Source organism: Heloderma suspectum, chromosome 3, assembly GCF_057233095.1.
Source record: "Heloderma suspectum isolate Gila_16-S chromosome 3, 16-S_ref, whole genome shotgun sequence".
Classification (NCBI taxonomy): Eukaryota; Metazoa; Chordata; class Lepidosauria; order Squamata; family Helodermatidae; genus Heloderma; species Heloderma suspectum.
This window is the reverse complement of record NC_139460.1, coordinates 71,758,469-71,776,256: the sequence shown is the minus strand read 5'-3', so window position 1 is coordinate 71,776,256 and position 17,788 is coordinate 71,758,469. Positions and strand designations below refer to the sequence as shown.

The window sequence follows — 17,788 nt, the reverse complement described above, 5'->3', positions numbered from 1 at the left end:
GACCACTGAGTTTAAAAAGATAACACATTTTAGAGTAAAAGCTCCCATTGTCTGGAACTGCAACTTCCTGGTTCCTTTAGAGCTCCCCCCACCCTTTGTTCTTTGTTTCCCCAGGGCTAAAATAATTACTGCTTGTAGAAAACAATGTAGATAACAACTAATTTATGTTGAATTTTCAGATTTGCTATTTCATTTATTTATTTATTGTTGACATTGGTATGTTTGGTTTTGGTATACAAGTGTGTGTGTGTTTGTTTTCTCCTCTTTGGGTTGTTATGGACTCAAAATTAAATAGATTTAAAACAAAAGGGAAATAAATAACCATTTAAGAGTAACAATTACTTGCATTTTTTTGTTTAAAGCAAACTGTATTTTTATGTCAAACTACAATGATTTTTCAGCAAACATCACCTGAGCAATGATTTGGATAAGTCCCAGCATATTCTTTGGCAAAAGTCATACTTGAACTAGATAAAGCATGCTGAAATACAGAGACTGCTGAATCTTTTGTGATGTCAGTGAAATTGCACACAGTGAGTATGGCAATTCTATGCATTTTCCCCTAAATGTTCTCAGTGTGACTGATTGTCACATGACCCACCAGGCCAAAAGCCAACTTGATCCCCCCCCCCCCCGCCACTATAGTTCTCCATTAACTCTTTCTTCAGACAACAATTCTACAGAAGGCTCCGGACTATAGGAAGCAGGTAAACTCCCCTCCAATTCTTCTCATCTGTAAGAGCATCCTCTTTGGAATCTGGACAATGAAGCTATGCTTTCACTCCTTGGGAACAGTCTCTTTTTCCCATACTTCACTGAATAGTTCAGCTAGTTTTAATAACTGAAGAGTCACCCAGTGTTTAGCATTTATTAAATCCTGTTCAGTAGCTTTACCATTCTTTATCTGCTCAATTGTATCCAGGAATTCAATAATTCAACTGGAACTGTTTTAATGAACTGTCATGGTTGACTATCAGGGTTGTAGTAGAGACTAAGTCCATGAGAACCTCTTTGAAGTATTGCATCCATCTCATTAAACTTTCTTTTTCTGAAGGCAACAGTTTTTTTTAACACCTTACCAACAAATCATCACCTGCTTCAGAATTCCCACATATAGCAAACCAGTAATTCACGGTATCTTAATGGTGATAAATCTCATCTGCAGATGCCGAGACTTCAGCATGGATTCACTTGCTTTTCAGTGAAATATCTTCAAATGGCAACCCTTCAATTCAAATCTAGGCCTTAATTATACCCTGCTCTTATTTCTATATCACTTTTAGGTTGCAGACCTAAACACATTTACTGAGAGTAAGTCTCACTGAACTCAATAGAGCTTACTTCTCAGTAGACATATATAGGATTGCTCTGTAAGAATCTTTGCTTCATTAAACAGCTCTCAAGATATGCTTCCTAGCATGCCAGGAGGAACGCTAGGCTATAATCCCTCTGATATGCTCATTTTATATGTCCAGAATTTGGGGAGGAGCAGTGTTATATGGGGGAGCATCAAAATATTCAGTCCCTCACCTACAAAAGGAAACAATATAGTCTAGCGATAGATACATCATGTAGCTTGAATCATAAGAAAATTGTATCATCAGTTTTCTTTGTCATTTTGTTTAGAGATTTAACTCTCCTTCCTGCTACACAAAGATGATTGGTTAATCATGTTATGTGCTCTCCAAAGACCTAGAATCACATGATCTCTTTGCATAGAAGGCATTCATAAACATTTGTCATCAGGAACACTTAATCTTCCCATAAGTGTACCGTTATTAATCAAAATAGTATTTGTGAATAGAAAATCAGAGCTCAGCAATTGGCCATTTTGACTGATAACTTCCAATCCATGCTTCCCTGCAATGTTTTCAAGTTCATGATTATTCTGGCCTATGTTTTCATAGAAGTTACCCATAACTAAAAGTAGGTCATGTTTAGGCACCCTTTAAATTACAACTTGGAGAAAGAGAATTACTTCTTGCATATGTCATGTTGTTATTGGGGTCTTTTTTTTACTAGAAAATGTATGAGCATTCTTCCCTACATGTGTGGAATATAGGATATTAATTTATAGTCTTCCATTTGATTAATCACAGGGATATTTCTAAGTACTTTCATCTCATACAAGGGTATTGAGAATGTGGGGACACACACACAATTTAAGACCTTTGCACACTAAAAACAGGTATGGGCCACTGAAATGGCAAAATGAGTATTGAGTAATCTTACCCAAAGAATGCAATGGTTTGGAAATTTCTCTTAAACATATACCCCTAATAAGGATTGTAAATACCACCCTAATAAGTAGTAGTGAACCTTATCTGAAAATGTTTAGCTGTGCTGCTAATTTAACAAGTCACCATACAAAACAGGGTAACGTGAGCTGTATTCAGTGAACTGTTAAATGATTCCCCAATATTTTATGTCACGGCAAGTTAAACAGGAAACGTGCTGCTTTCTTTTTTATAATGCACAAGCACACTTCAATAACAAAGCACAATACCATCTTAGAAACTACTTTGCAACCACTGATAAATATATAGGGGGATGAAGATATGGTATGCAGAAGCATCTCGTGATTTAATTTTTTTAGAGCTCCTAAAGCAATCAACAGAAATTATTACTTTATTAATTACATTGCCTAACTGTATCTAAAATATAAAGTGAACATATTTTTTCTTTTACTTCTCCTACATCTTTTTACATAAAAATAAAATTATGATGATGAAAATAACGCATATATAACAGGCATAGATAATTATTATAGACATTATCTTGATGAACTTTAAAGGATATAACTCATTTGTGACCATTTTGGAACCATGGGGCAGCAACTGTAAAACAGCCTAAAGAACGAAGTGAGAGGATGCTTCCCATTGTTGCTTCTGGGGTCCTTCCTAATTAGCCCTCCTATTTTATCAAGCTGAGCCCCAACCTACATGAGCAATAAGTCACAGCTGTGTCCTACATGCTTAGTAGATGAACTGAACCCTATGAGGCTCATTTCTCCACCCAGTTCATCTTTCAACTTTTTCTCTGGGCCTCTCTTTCCTCCAGGTCCTCTACCCCACCATCCTATTCATTTCTTTGGACTTCTACTAACTATTTCCCACATCCTGTGACCAGCTATTTTGTCTCCATTCACTCCCTCTTTCCTTCTACATCCTATGTATCTGCAGCATTCTTCTCATTTCCAAAGTAGTTATTGTTCTTAACTTCTTTTTCTTCTATGTAATCCTAGCCCTCATTGAAGCTATTTGCCCTGGATATAAAGATGATTACCGCCATTTTTGTTAGAGGTGTCCCCCATGCTGAGTCATGAATGGAGCGATGGTGATGTTGCTCTTCTCCTTGGCATATCTCAACAGTTTTAGTTCCTGTTCACTCTCACCCATTTCTTCTACTATCAAAGTTAATTTTGTACATTTGGCACATTTCTGTGTTGCTGTTCTATATTGTCCCCTCTTTCCAACCTTTTTGTTTCTTTGCCTTTGCCTTTCTACCCCACCTCAGTTTTCTCCATCAGTACCTAAATCTAAATTGTAAGCTCCTTGAGACAGGGGCAAAACTTTTGCTTATGTTTTACTTATGTTACTGGTAGGGATGTACGAAAGTCCCTTACCTGAACCCGAAGCTTGATTTGCGGTGGGGGGGAGGCGCTCTGTCCCTCCCCCTGAAATTCTGGCCAGGGGGGAGGCGTCACATCCCTCCCCCCTGAAATGCTGGCCGGGGAGGAGGCGCCCCATCCCTCCGGCCGCAAATCCTCCTGTCTTGCCGGGACACAAATGGCGGCGGCCGTAGCCGCCACCGTTTGCGTCCCTGCAGTCAGCCGTGATAGCTTACATAAATGTTTACGTAGCCTATCACGGCTCAGTGGGGAAAAAAACCTGCGCGTACGCAAATGGCGGTGCCCATGGGCGCCGCCATTTGCATACGCGCAGGTTTTGTTTTGTTTTTTCACTCAGCCATGATAGGCTATGTAAAGATTTACGTAGCCTATCACGGTGTTTTTTAAAAATCTAGCTGTGATAGGCTAGGTAAATCTTTACGTAGCCTATCACCTTTTTTTTTTTTTTAACTTGGAAATGGCGGCAGTGGCAGCCGGTCGGAAGACCGGCCGCCGCCGCACCGCCGCCAGAGCCGCCGCCGCTGCCAGGGACATTCGCACAAGGTAAGTCCCGTCCCGGGGGTGGCGGGGGAGTGGCAGACCGTTTCTCCACCAATTTCGGGGGGCCGAATGCGCTGGCATTCGGCCTCCCCGAGATTCGTGGAGAAATTCTCTGACATCCCTAGACTGATGGTGTTTTATAATCTCTATTGATCTCCTTGATAATCATTTACTTTTTCATCAGTTTTCCCGCTAGAAATTAGTTTACAGATATGTGTATACCTTGTTAAATTATTTGAAATCCATAGATTTCTGCTGAGATTAAAAAGCAGCAAGCAAATGTGTTGTTGAGAAGCAGGGATGTATGAGAATTTCATTTTCCTCACAAAACATGCAATCATGCCCAAATGTGAACACGAGCACATGTCCACCGAAAATATTTATGAGTTGTTGAACACATGCTTGTAGTCACTCATTCCTGATTCCCAGTTCGATTGGCGCCAATTTCCTAATTTGTGCCAATTTCCTTCATGGACTGAATAGGCCCCACTTTAGTCTATGGAGGAAAGTTTAGCAAATTAGGAAATTGGCGCAAATTTGGGGAAACTTCAATCGCTGCTAGGTATGCCCACATTTCCTATCATGCAGAGTAAGCAGTGATCACAAACGTGAACAGTAATCACATTAGATTTGTGTCAAGAGATGTTTGGAGAATCCTGGCAATCTTGAATATTGCTCATTTGCCCATCTCTACTAAGACGTGTCTATACATTGTTGTTAGCCTGTTGTACTCCTGAGTTTTCTGTGTTGCCCTCCCACAATTTTTCAGACCTGTGCAGGTTCCAGATGGAAGGCTTGTAGCACCGCAAAATCATTGCTATTCCACAGTAAGCTACAAGCAGAACTGAAACTGACTTCCACACTACAAGGGCTTTAGCAGCTCTTGTATGTATATTGTGCTATCTTTCATTCATCAATGGGAGTAGAAAGGACAATTCCTTTTCCTTCCCCAGTGCATGGGATGAACTACATGTGACATGACTTGGCCCTGTGTGCATGATTTAAAACCTAAATTTCTTGGAAAGACATCTAGATGGGGACTATGGCATCCAGGGAGTCAACCTTTGCCTCCACCATGGCATTAATTAGAATCAGTTCCCCACCACAACCCACATCTGCTATTCCAAGTACTTAAAGTAAGCTTGGAGATGGTGCTGCTTTTCAGAGACAGCAAGATTTTCCCCTCTCATCAACCAGTTTTCTTGCTGCCTTTTAAGCTCCTCAGAATCTTTGAAGACATATCTAGCAACTATGACTTTTTCCCTCTTTCTCAAAAGTAAGTATGAAGGACCTGATCCAGATTGGGACCCTAATGTGGAAATTAAGAGACTTTAATCCTTTGTGCTCCCCTGCTGTTCCCTGCACCTTCAATTTGCATTCCAAAAAAGGATCTACACAAATGAATCCTTTCTGGGCAATTTAAATTGCAGGTGTGGGGGGAGGACGTTCCAGATTGGGACCACAGCAGAAGGGAAGGGTTAAAGACCCCCTACCCTTCATAATTTGTGTCCTGATCTGGATCAGGTCCCCCCATGTACCTTTGAGTAAGGTACTCAAGGAAGAGTACCTAAGTGCTAAGGAAGCAGCCCCAAAGAATATATTTTTTAAAAGAAATTAAAACAGCTATGTTGGAGGAAAATGGTGCTCATAATCAATTATTTTAAAAAGGAAAAAATGAGCAAAAGGTAGTTGAATCCTCTAATTAAGTAGGTGATTTCAGTGTTGTTCTACAAGGGAACAGGTAGTTCAAGAAACAATTAATTAAGGGAATGCTGACCTGGGGAATCAAAAGCTGCTTTCCCTTCCGTAAAAAAAAAAAGAACAAAAAGAACAAAATGATTTATAAGGGTTAAAAAAGGCAAAAGCTCTTCTCCCAACTCTTCTCTCTCCCAATATTTTGAAGTGGCTGCTTCAGTTAATAGTTTCTTCCTTCGTACTCTGAGCACCATTTGAACATCATGGTGTGCATATGGACGTGTATGTTTTTGCGGTGTTGAAGTGTTTCAATTCACATGAATGCAAGGATTAAAACAAAAGACTCTTCTGGGGAAAGGACACAAAATGGGTCTGCAACAAGAGATGCAAGAGAAAGAAGGGGCATCCTCAGCATGACAGCCACCTTTCCCAGGGAAAATCCCTCCCACTTTGCTTCAACTACAGACAGGGCCAGCTCAAGCCTTCCTACCGCCTGAGGCAAAGGCAAGACAGCGCCTTCCAACCCACATACAGAAGCCAAAGCGAATGAAGGTTGAATTTTACTTCAATACTGGCAATAGGGCAGCATCCTCTGCTACACCTGAGGGCAGCAGGCTAGATTAGGTGGCACAAGGCAGACCAAGGGGCATACACAGCTTTGTCCTCAAGCACCTCACTGCCCCTCAGCATCTGCTGCCTGAGGCTGCTACCTCACTCTGTGTAATGGTAGGGCTGGCAGATTTCTGCCTACATCTGCAGAAACACTGAGCTACTATAAGCTACTGTAAACCAGCCAGAGAGCTTCGGCTGTGGGGTTGTATATGTAATAATAATAATAATAATAATAATAATAATACAGTCTTCTCTACCCCTGCCCCCTACTCCATCTGAATTTCCGCAGTAGGAAACAATGGAAAACACACTAAGAAAACATGGGAGACTTACGGAAGGGTGATGTCATTGTCTGCACACTCTGTTAAATGTGAGTGAATTAGGCATGGCTATTGAACAGTAAATGCCACATCTGGAAGCATCCCTGATTATACACATACATATATATACACACACACACAATACAACTGACGAACCAGTCTGTCTAGTGTAGACAGACAAAGTGCTATTAGGGTTTTTAATGGTTTGCCCTTAATTAAAATGCTTCCTGTTTGCAGGTTTAGCCCATTTTATTGCTTCCTGAGAAGCATGAATGGAAATTAGAGATGAATAGCCTATTAATTGCCCCTTTAATTGCCCCACTGTCATATTCCTTTCCCACAGGTAGAGGCTTTATTCTTTTCCTCTCACAATTTTTTCTTTTCAGTTTTAAATAGCAAAATAATACAATATTAGTATAAAACTGAAAGGGAAAAAATAGAGGCAATCTGTAAATAAAGCAAGGGGCATTTCAAGAGACAATTAATAGGCTAGTCATCACTAATCTATCTACATTAATCACAGGAAGCTATAAAATGGGCTGAACAAAAAGGAGGAAATGTTTAATTAATATTGCAGGGAATCTTTGATGAATAGGATTTACTCATGATTAAATAGCATAGGAGGAGCTTGGCTTTTCCTATAATGGGAACCAGTGGGAAAGGGTGGATAATACAGTACTATATTAAGTGTGGAACTTCCATTTTAATTCTACTTCCAGTTAATTGGAGAAAAGCAATGCCTCAGCTAAAGGGGTCTAGTGGAAATAACCACAGTTGTCTGAAGCCTACAGTACTTCCTATTTTCTGTGTTTTGCTGTAGTTTGATTATTCATCTATGCTTTGAGTTAAACATTCATAGTTACTTTCTCAGTGAAGAAGCAATGTTTTGCATTTTGCAAAAATCTGGGTGAGGACACAATGCAAACTCTCATCTACTCAACCTGGCAGTTTTATTAGCTACGGGACAAGCCGCCAATGAAAAAAAGAGCACCCTTGTTAATTAGTTAGAATTTAATTATCACTGAACAGGGGGTTAAGCAGGTCATATTAGTTCTGTCTTAGTATTGATGTATTTTATTAGCACCTATGTATTGCTTAAAGCAGAATGGTAATAAAAATACAAAATAAAAATACAATTCATTCTATTTCATTCTAATGTGATAAGAATAAACATTTTGGTCATTTTGGTTTCCTATTAATGGAAGAATTTTCAGTGCATATACTACATTCTATTCTGCAATTTTAAGGTATGAAAAATTTCATGTAAGATGAAAATACTTGAGAAACACTTCATATATTTTAGATGTGTTGCCTATGCAGTTTCGGGGGGGGGGGAACCTGCAATTTGCTTAGGAAATATGCAAATTACAGGTGTACGTGCCCAAACTGGGTTGGGACTGCAGCAGGGGGCAAAGAGTTAAAGCCCCCTATATCCCTTCTAGGTTCCTATAACATGTGCATGGTAATGTAAATGTTTGTGTTTGAATTGTAAATATTATCCAGGTAAGATAGAGTTAAGGGAATGTTGGTATGTGAGGGAAAGGGGGGGGCTTGTAAGTGAGTGGAATTCTGAGCAGCTTAAAAAGGGAGTCCTGACAGTTTAACAGTGAGATCGGGTTTGGAGGTCCAGTTAATGTACATCTAGTGAGATTGGTTTGGGTGATGGGTTTAGAAGGGGTAGGTAGGTAGGTTAGGAATATGTATAAGGGGGACTTCTGGTTGGGACCGATGTTGCTCTGGTAGCTTCCCATGGGTCTCCGTGGGAGCTTTCTCAAACAGCTTTTTAAAAGGTTGAAAAACCTTTTCATCTCCCCCCTGAAATTGAAAGGGGGGGCAAGGCAACAGCTCTGGACAACATCTTGGAGAAAGATAGCTCCCACACGATAGTGGGGGGGCTGGATTCCAGGATTATCTCCCCAGAGCTTTACCAATGCAAAAAGCTGTACTGAGACTCCTATTTTATAGGAGAAAACAGGGCTGACATGTTCCATAATAATATATGCTTTAAGAAATATCAGCAACCTCTGAGGGATGATTTAAGAAACGTTAACAAATATTGTCCATGGGGTCACGAAGAGTCGGACACGACTCAACGACTGAACAACAACAACAATATTTGAGAACATCTGAGGAGCTGGAAGATCTGATTGAGAGAAACATGTCTGCGCCGAGGAGAAGAAGGGAGCTGGCATCTACTCCCCCCGCATCCTCTGTGTGAAAAGTGTCGAAGACAGAAGATATAGGGGAATTATTCATGCTGATAAAGACTTTATCTTCGCAATTTATGGAGCAAGTCAAAAGGCTGGATTTAATCCAGAATTCCATCACCGCCCTGCAAGGAGCTGTGGATTTAATTAATGCGTCACAGCAAAAAATGGAGACAAAAATTAATGAGCTTGAAAACCGAGTGGCAGGAAATGAAACTACATCACAAATTTGTTTTAAAAATATCTCTTATAAAATCTCTCAACTGGAGGCCTTCATGAAAAGATCCAATGTACGGATTATTGGGATTAAAAATCTACCTAATGATATAAAATTGCCTATTTTTGTGGATAAACTTTTGCATGAGATACTCCCTATTTCATCTGATTATTTACTTGATATTGAGCAGGCATTTCGTGTGCCAAATGCTAAAGTGACTGATTACACCATCATAGTTCAATTTGCAAAAGTCTCCACAAAGGATTACATCCTGCGCTTGGCAAGAGAGGCTGGAAGCCTTTCCTGGAAACATGATAAAGTTATGTTATTCCCAGACTACATCAAAGAGGTGGCGAATATAGGAATGGCAGAGAATTCCGCCACGGATCTCGGTGAGACCCCCGAACTCCGTGGCAGAACGGCCTGCCACCCTGCCGCCCCCCTGCGGATCTCCTCCGGGATGAGACTTACCTGGGGCGGATCTTCTGGGCGGCAGCAGCTCCGGCGGCAGCTCTGGCTGCGGTGGCTGGTCTTCCGACTGGCTGCTACCACCGCCATTTCCAGTCTTGTTAAAAAAAAAAAGACGTGATAGGCTATGTAAAGATTTATGTAGCCTATCATGGCTGGTTTTTTTTTTTAAAAAAAAAAAACGACGTGATAGGCTACGTAAATCTTGACGTAGCCTGTCATGGCTGGGTGGGTTTAAAAAAAAAATGCATACGCAAATGGCAGTGGCTACGGCCGCGGGTTTTTTTTTTCCCCTGAGAGCCCTCCGCAGCCGGAAATCTGGCTACGGACGGCTCTGGGCTGGGCTGGGCCTGGCCAGCTGCTCCGCAGAGCTGCCGCGGAGCACAGCCGGCCATCGAGGATTCAGAGGGAGAGGAACGGATCGCCTCCCCCCCATCGAGGATTCCGGGGGGAGGGACGGAACGCCTCCCCCCACCATCAACATAATCTGCGAAATGTAAGTCACTTTCGTACATCCCTAGGCGAATAAAAGAAGGCAATTTATCAATGCAAAGAATATGGCAAAACAAATGAACTTACAATATTACTTAAAATATCCTGCTACACTTTGTATTGTGTCTGAAGGTCAGATGAAGAAGTTCCTGAATCATGAAATGGCGGATGCTTAGGGATGGCAGAGAATTCTGCCACGGATCACGGTGAGGACGAACGCCAGTGCATTTGGCCCCCTGAACTCCGTGGCGGAATGGCATGCCACCCCCTGGCCCCCCGCAGATCCCCCCCAGGATGAGACTCACCTGGGGCGGATCTTCTGGGCGGCTCCGGCGGCCGGTCTTCTGACCGGCTGCCACCGTCGCCATTTCCACTCTTGTAAAAAAAAAAGAAAGAAAGAAAGAAAGAAAAAGACGTGATAGGCTACATAAAGATTTATGTAGCCTATCATGACTAGGTTAAAAAAAAAACACTTTACGTAAATCTTTACGTAGCTTATCATGGCTGGGTGGGTTAAAAAAACAACAACCGCGTACGCAAATGGCGGCGGCCATAAATAAATGTTTATGCCGTAAATAAATATTTACGTAGGCTAAAACGGGGAATCAAAAAGGGACGCAAATAGCGCCCGCTACGCTATTTGCGTTCCCCTTGATTTTCGCCGTCATAGTCTACGTAAATATTTACGTAGATTAAGAGGACAAAAATAAGGAATGCAAATGGCGGTGGCCGTAGCTGCCACCATCTGCATACATGTTCTTTGTTTTTTGTTTTTTTACCCAGAGCCCTCCACGGCCGGAAATCCGGCTGCGGATGCTTCTGGCCTGGCCGGGCCTGGCCGGCTGCTCTGTGGAGCTGTCACGGAGCACAACCGGCCACAGAGGATTCCGGGGGGGAGGAACGGAGCGCCTCCCCCCCAGTGAGGTTTCCGGGGGGAGGGACGGAACGCCTCCCCCCCACCATTAACATAATCTGCGAACAGGTAAGTGACTTTCGTACATCCCTAGAGGCTTGGCTTAATGTAAAAATGCGTGAAAATTCTGTTACAACCTCATGAACTGGAATCTTTAAACAAGCTTGGTTAACCGTTGGTGTTTTGTCTATATGATTCAGGCTAATTCAGAAGATAAAAGATTATATTTATATTGGTTTATTCTCTTTTATCTTTTATTTTATTGTTTTGCTTTTCTTTATATTTTTTATTTTAAAATAGATAATGTATCTAGTATAAAATGTATTACTGATTGAAGGTTTATATTAAGTTTTATTATTATATAATACTATATATACATTTCTTTATTATTTCTACTACTACTACTACTACTACTACTACTAATATAGGCTTTTAGGAATGAATTGTAGACCTGTTTTCTTGATATAAGATTGATGATATGAAATAGAAATGTAAGGTTGTTTATTAAACTGTAAGATTTTTAAGGTTATAGATATAGTTTTTAAAATAGAATGGCATCGGAGGCTGGGGGGTGTTGGAGTTTAAACTTAATTTTTTAAGGGGGAGGGAGAGGGGGAGCGAAGGGGAGGGAATCTTTCTTCTTTTTTTCTTCACTTCCTTTCCTCCTCCCTTTTCCCCCTTTTCTCTCTCTCTTTTCTCTCTCTCTTTTTTCTTCTCTCCTTGTTATTGTGGTGTCCTCATTAGAATATTGTACTGTTGGGAAAGTGAAGTATTGATTAGGTTGTTGGTAATTTTGGTATTGTTTATTTCATTTATAAAAATGAAATAAATAAAAAAATATTCCAAAAAAAAGAAAGAAAAAGGAATATGTATAAGGGCACAACCCTATGGCCGCTAGACAGCAGCTAGATAGCCATAGGATTGGTTGGTTTCCGGGAACCGACCTCAGAGCCCGCGCTCCAAGGTCAGTTCCCATAACACCACCTCCCTGCCCCACCCCTGCCACTTCATAATAGGCATGGTTCACCCTGGCATCTGCACTTGGAAGAGCAGTGCAGAGTGGGGCAAAAAGGGGCGTTCCTGGGGGCGGGGAGCATGGAAGTGCCAGTACGATGCTTCCAATGTGTCGTGTGGCCTTCCCTCCCCTGCTCCGAGGTCCTGTGGCTAGACAGCCAAAATCGGCCATCTAGCCATGAGTGCAGGGCAGCCGGAGCATGGAGGAGAAGATCCCCTCTGCACTCCGTCCACCTTGCATTGGATAGGCGGTCATCTCCAATTTCAGAGATGGACGTCTCTCCACATAAGATTGCGCCCTCCGTTGGTTAAATAATAACTTCTATAAACTTCCTTGTAAATAATAAAATATTATTTGCTTTATTATTTATATAATTCTCCATGTCAGATTTGTTAATGCTACCAAATTAGAAAAAATCTATTTTCCTGTTGCTACTTCTGTATCTATTAAAAGAAACGACTTAACCTAGTGGGTGTCTCCTTGACACAAGGTAAAATGGCTGAAGCTTTGAGATTCAGTGAGGACAACTGGCCAAAGCTGAGGCATATGTCCTGGGGTGATTTTTCAGGATTGAGCATGTGCAAACAGGAGGGAAAATAACCTGGAGACAGAAACATCACAGTTCCCAATACAAACGGAGTCCACCATGCTTACTTTGGAGTAAGGAAAACAAACAGATCTAGGTAGCTGCATGCTGTTTGTTAAAGGTAAGGTTTTGTTTTGAACTTCAGTATAAACAAACTTAATTGGTTGGATCCAAACAAAACAGTCATGACTAACTTATGTTGCATTGATTTTAATGGGTCTGCTCTAAGAATGACTAAATCTGGATCCAACTCAATATGTTTTAAGGCTTTATCATAGGAAGCAGCCTTTTACTAAGTCTTGTTCCAGCTAACTTAGTACTGTCTACTAGCAGTGCTTACTAGCAGTGGCTCCCCAGAGTTTCAGACAAGCACCTGCTACAACAAGACTGCTCCCTATGGAAGCATTGAAAGGTGGTAACTGGATAGATGGGGTGCCTGGAGAAGAGGCTGCAAGCCGCATCTGGCCTGAGGGCTGGAAGTTCTCCAGCCCTGTGCTAGGGCATAGTTAGCAAGTTCTTGACATACAGATAGATAAATAGATATAATACGACCCTTACTGGGTCATTATCCTTTAGTATGCCATTATTTTTGTTTAACCATTTATTATTCATCATATCATAGTACCTTTTGTTCAATATGAGTTCCACTTTTACATGATATGATTGGCTTACAAGAGGTTATTGGCAGTTTAAATTTCTGTGTACTACAGTCCATTAAAGTAACCACATCATCTGGACTAGACCTTTGACTCGTGTTAGAATAGAACCGGACCTGGGTAAACTCTCTTGACATGCTGAAAATATAGTACAAGAAATATGAAATTGCATTTCAGACATGTCATTTTAGAAGTTCTGACTTTTAGTCATGAGCCCAAACCAGGGCTAATATTTGTGAACATTATAGTGCCTTCTGTTGTAGTGATTTTCAGGGGAAGGGCTCAAAAGGGGGTAAAAATGTTTTCAGGGGAAGGAATGCATCCAGTTGCCAGGCAATTAGGCCAATGCTCCCTGTTTTGCCACATATGAATCCACATGTCCCACATCAAAACAAAGAGCATTGGCCTAGTTGCCTTAGCAACAAGGGTGCATTCCACAGACATTATGAGACCGAAAACAATTGCTATATCTGTTCTCAGTGACATTATGATCAATATGATTGGCTATGTGGAATTGTGATCATGATGACAAGATCTCACTCACAAAGGCACAGTTCCCCCCTTCCCCCTCCCCCCTCCTCCACTCCCACTCCCTACTTGTACATTGCCACAACTGGCTGTCCAGGCTTTCCGAAGCACCAAGGTGACCCGAAGCTCTTCAGAGCCCCCCAACCCATGTCGGACCACCTTGTAGCACTTTGGACCCACTTTGGATTTCAACCAAAGTGGCCTGAAGCACCCCACTTCACTTTGGATTCAGGGTTCAGATCTGAAGTAGTGCACCTCCCTAGTAGGTTCTCACATCTATCTCACTCACAGATAATTGGAAAATGTACTTGTTATTTGTAAACTTTGGGTTTTTATTCCAAAGCTCTGGAGCTAGTTTACCCAACATAAGTCTTCAAGTTAGAGTTAGGTAATTTAGACTCAAGTACTGGCACCCCAACTGAGAGAACGGACATGAAAGCTGTCCTGCTCAAATGCCTTTGGCCATAGTTATACCATAAGCTACCTGAGTGACTCCAGTCAGAAACATCTAAGGTAAGATGTTCAGAAAACTCAAGTGAGAAAAGAAGAGTGAAAGAGGTATACATGTTTTGTTAGGGAGACACAACCTGCATGACTCAAGCGTACATTCCTGAAAGAAGTTTATGGCACAGCCTGGCCGAGGATACACAAACCCCAAATATCCTTGAATATGATCTAAAAAAAACCCTTTCCAAAACCAAGGTAAGTTAGTCAATTATTTAAAAGATCTGGGATATTATTTAGCATATGGAGTATTCATCCCCACTTGAAATGCCCACCTTCTCTCATGAGTTGGTAAAATTTAGCTCTTTTGCTTGCTTCTTTTGTAGTTTCAGTATAAGCATGAGTTTAGTAAACTTGTAAATCCTGCTTGTGTGACATCTGCTAAATATCAAGTCGATTTACCATGCTACCATATAATGAAAGAGGGTGGAGGGAAGAAAACCTTTCTGTGTTGTACTTGTTCAGCCCAGAGAAGGACTCCAAAGACTTCAACTGTTGGCCCATAGCCTCATGGGGAAGCTATCCTAGGGGGAAAACCCCAGTTTCCTGAGGAGGATGTTAAATGCAGAGGCATTTAACTAAGAATACCTCAAGTTCCCCCTGTTGGTGGCAGAAAGAAAGTACCAGTCTTTGAGTGATGAGGAAATTAGTACATGGGAGAGAGAAAAATCCTACTTGTTGAGATCTAGCAACATGAGATATCCACCAGTCTGGAACATGCCTCACCAGATAAAATGGATGTATACAACCTGTTTCTTCCCAGTAAGTTTTCTCCAGGATATGTTATTACCAGTCAGTGTGATCCAGAGCTCTGATGCGATTATAGAATTCTCCCGTCACTTTAGTACCATTGGCAACTTTACATGCTCAATGGGAGTTCATTCATGGAGCTGTTCCTGGCATAGAGAAGTATCCAATACTGACGCTGTACTCCCACTGTTTCTGTTGCACCAGAGGAACCCACTGCTAGCGCAACATAAAGCTAGTGCTTCTTAAAGCAATCCCGGAAATGAGCCGAAATGCTCAGTTCTGGAATGAAACAAGTCAATGGAGCTCCCTTCTGCTGCAAGCTCTGTTGGTGTGTCCTGTTATGGAAAGAAGTGTTTCCACTTGCTTCAGGGTCCACTAGCTTCCCGATGCACTAATGGTAGGTCTCACTAGCATGTAGGCAGTGTTGGATACTATCCACAGAATTGAATTAGAAAGCCCTTTCTGACATGGACATTCTATGTCATCATTGGAATTATGGGATTAGGTTCTTAAATCTAAAGTAAACACATATAAATACAAACCTACTATTTTTGGTTGTCTGACCAGTGAGTTGGCTTATTTGCCACACATTGGGCATAAAATGCACCCATATGAAGGTTAAAAAACTTACCTTGTTATTTTAAAATATTTGTAATGATCTGAAAGCCATGCTAGCTTTTCTTGGTATTGTTTACTTTAAATACCAAGGAGAAGAAGTGCTTAATGCTACTTATTTTAATCATTTTGTAGAAGGAATTATTTCTGAAAGGCTACATGAATTTGGCAAAAAAAAAATTGTGTGACCTACCAAGTTAGGAACCAGTAAAGCAAGCAGGTGTCATTAAATGTAGTAGTGTACACAGATATTTATGACTAGCACTTCAGTATTACCTTCTGTCATTTATTCATTTCTTTGATACAGAGGTAGTTTTGAACATGGATTTTCTTTTGTTTACCTAATGGAATAATTATAAATTACACAGGATTTTATAATTCACAAAATTGCATTCACTCCAAGCAACTGAGATAATCTCTACTAGTACATGTACTCATGCACCTATCAAATCTACAACTGATACCCCTTTCTTAGGAGTATAAGTCTATAAAAAAGGAAGCACAACAATCTTTTCATTTCTTCATATTTAGTTATTTCAGATGAGTACTGGTCATTCTCGCTGAATAGCACTTTATTTCACGAGTAAACTCAATGGGACAGATTCAGAGTTGACACTTGCATAATTGGGATGACAGTAGAGTTAATTGTGTAGTGTTCAGTGTTAATAAGGGTGGAAGAATTTTTTTTTTAAAAAAAGATTTCTGATGTACCACTCTGTCATTGAGACTGTTAATCATTTTCTTTTTTTCTTTTCTTTTTCTGATGTAGCCTCATGCAATGCAGATCTAACATGCCTAATATGATGTAAACTAAAGAGACTTGCAAAAGAAAAAAAGCATATTACGTCTACAAATAGCAGTGATGAATGACAACAAAGCTTTTAAAAACAAATTACTCTGAAGCAAATTTTATATTTACTTTTCTCAAAAATCAAGAGAGGAACAAATTCTGTCATTTCAACAATATTACATATTGCATTCCTCTCAAGAATATGGAGGTCACACAGTTGTAAAAAATCTTCATTTGACTTCAGAAAAACAACTCATTTTTTCCAGTAGTATATTTGCATCTTCTGGGATGAATATGTATATTGTATAGTAGTGGCATCAGGAATGGTTAAACAACTCTGTACAGGTGGGAATGGCAGATGGAGGAAGCAAAGTGGAAGGAATAGTTTGGAAAGAAACACTCTACCTGTGTAGCCCAGCGAATTGTCCTCATTATCTGAGGTGGGAAGTGGTGTTCCGCTGTCGTTTCCCCTCTCTAGGTCATCAGAGTCTGTCGGAAATAACATCAGAGCTGCTGATGGGTTCATAGTAGTAACAGTAGTTGCCATTTCGATCAAATAATGTCCATATACAAGTAAATCCACATATGACAGGAAAACAAACAGTGACAGCACACAGCACATTTCATCCTTCCACACCATTGGCTGGATTAACTTCTGTAATATCTTCAGTAACATTCCTTCTGGCTTTTAAACCTCCCTTCTGTTTACTATTCTCCTAGATTTAGTGCTCTGTTGCACCTTCACTCTGATTTCACAGCTTCTGAAGTGTTCTGTCTACACTCTGCAAGCAGCCAGCACATGCTGTAGTGGACATATGGGGAAGAGGAGGCAGGGTAGTTGAATGCTAGCATTGCTAATTTTCTACCTTATTGTTAATCAAAGCTATTGACTGTGATCACTCCCCATCATTGCTTCATCTCCTGGCAATTACAGTCTCAGGGGACTTTACCTCTTTGTGGGAAGGGGAAAAAGCAGTGTCTTGTCAAATAAGGAGGAGGGCTTGCTTAAGTGCTATCCTTCTCTGGAGGTAGGGCAAAAGAAAGGAGAATGTTCACATCTAGTAAAAGGCAACAGTTTATAATGCTGAGGAAGGGAGAGCTTTTCCTGAACTGAAGGACAATATCGAGGAAATCATTTCAAGTTCATGTTTTTAAAATCACATAGAGTAGGATTCTATAAAAGTAAATAGCAAAGTATTCTCAAATCAAGTGGAAGACATTCACAGTGCAGAGCAAAAAGGTACTTAAA

At 40.8% G+C, this 17,788-nt stretch overlaps 1 protein-coding gene across 2 annotated transcripts in view; it reads right to left on the bottom strand.

Moving 5' to 3' along the window:
- Positions 1-17,458, bottom strand: part of ROBO1 (roundabout guidance receptor 1) — a 602,488-nt gene extending 585,030 nt beyond the window's left edge. The window contains exon 1 of one of the 2 annotated variants that reach the window (XM_084843506.1): positions 16,945-17,458. In XM_084843506.1, the coding sequence (XP_084699632.1) occupies positions 16,945-17,215 (271 nt within the window). In that variant the 5' untranslated portion in view covers positions 17,216-17,458. The remainder of the gene's footprint in view (positions 1-16,944) is intronic. The other variant, XM_084843507.1, reaches the window with a different exon arrangement.
- Between the last annotated feature and the right edge of the window lie 330 nt (positions 17,459-17,788).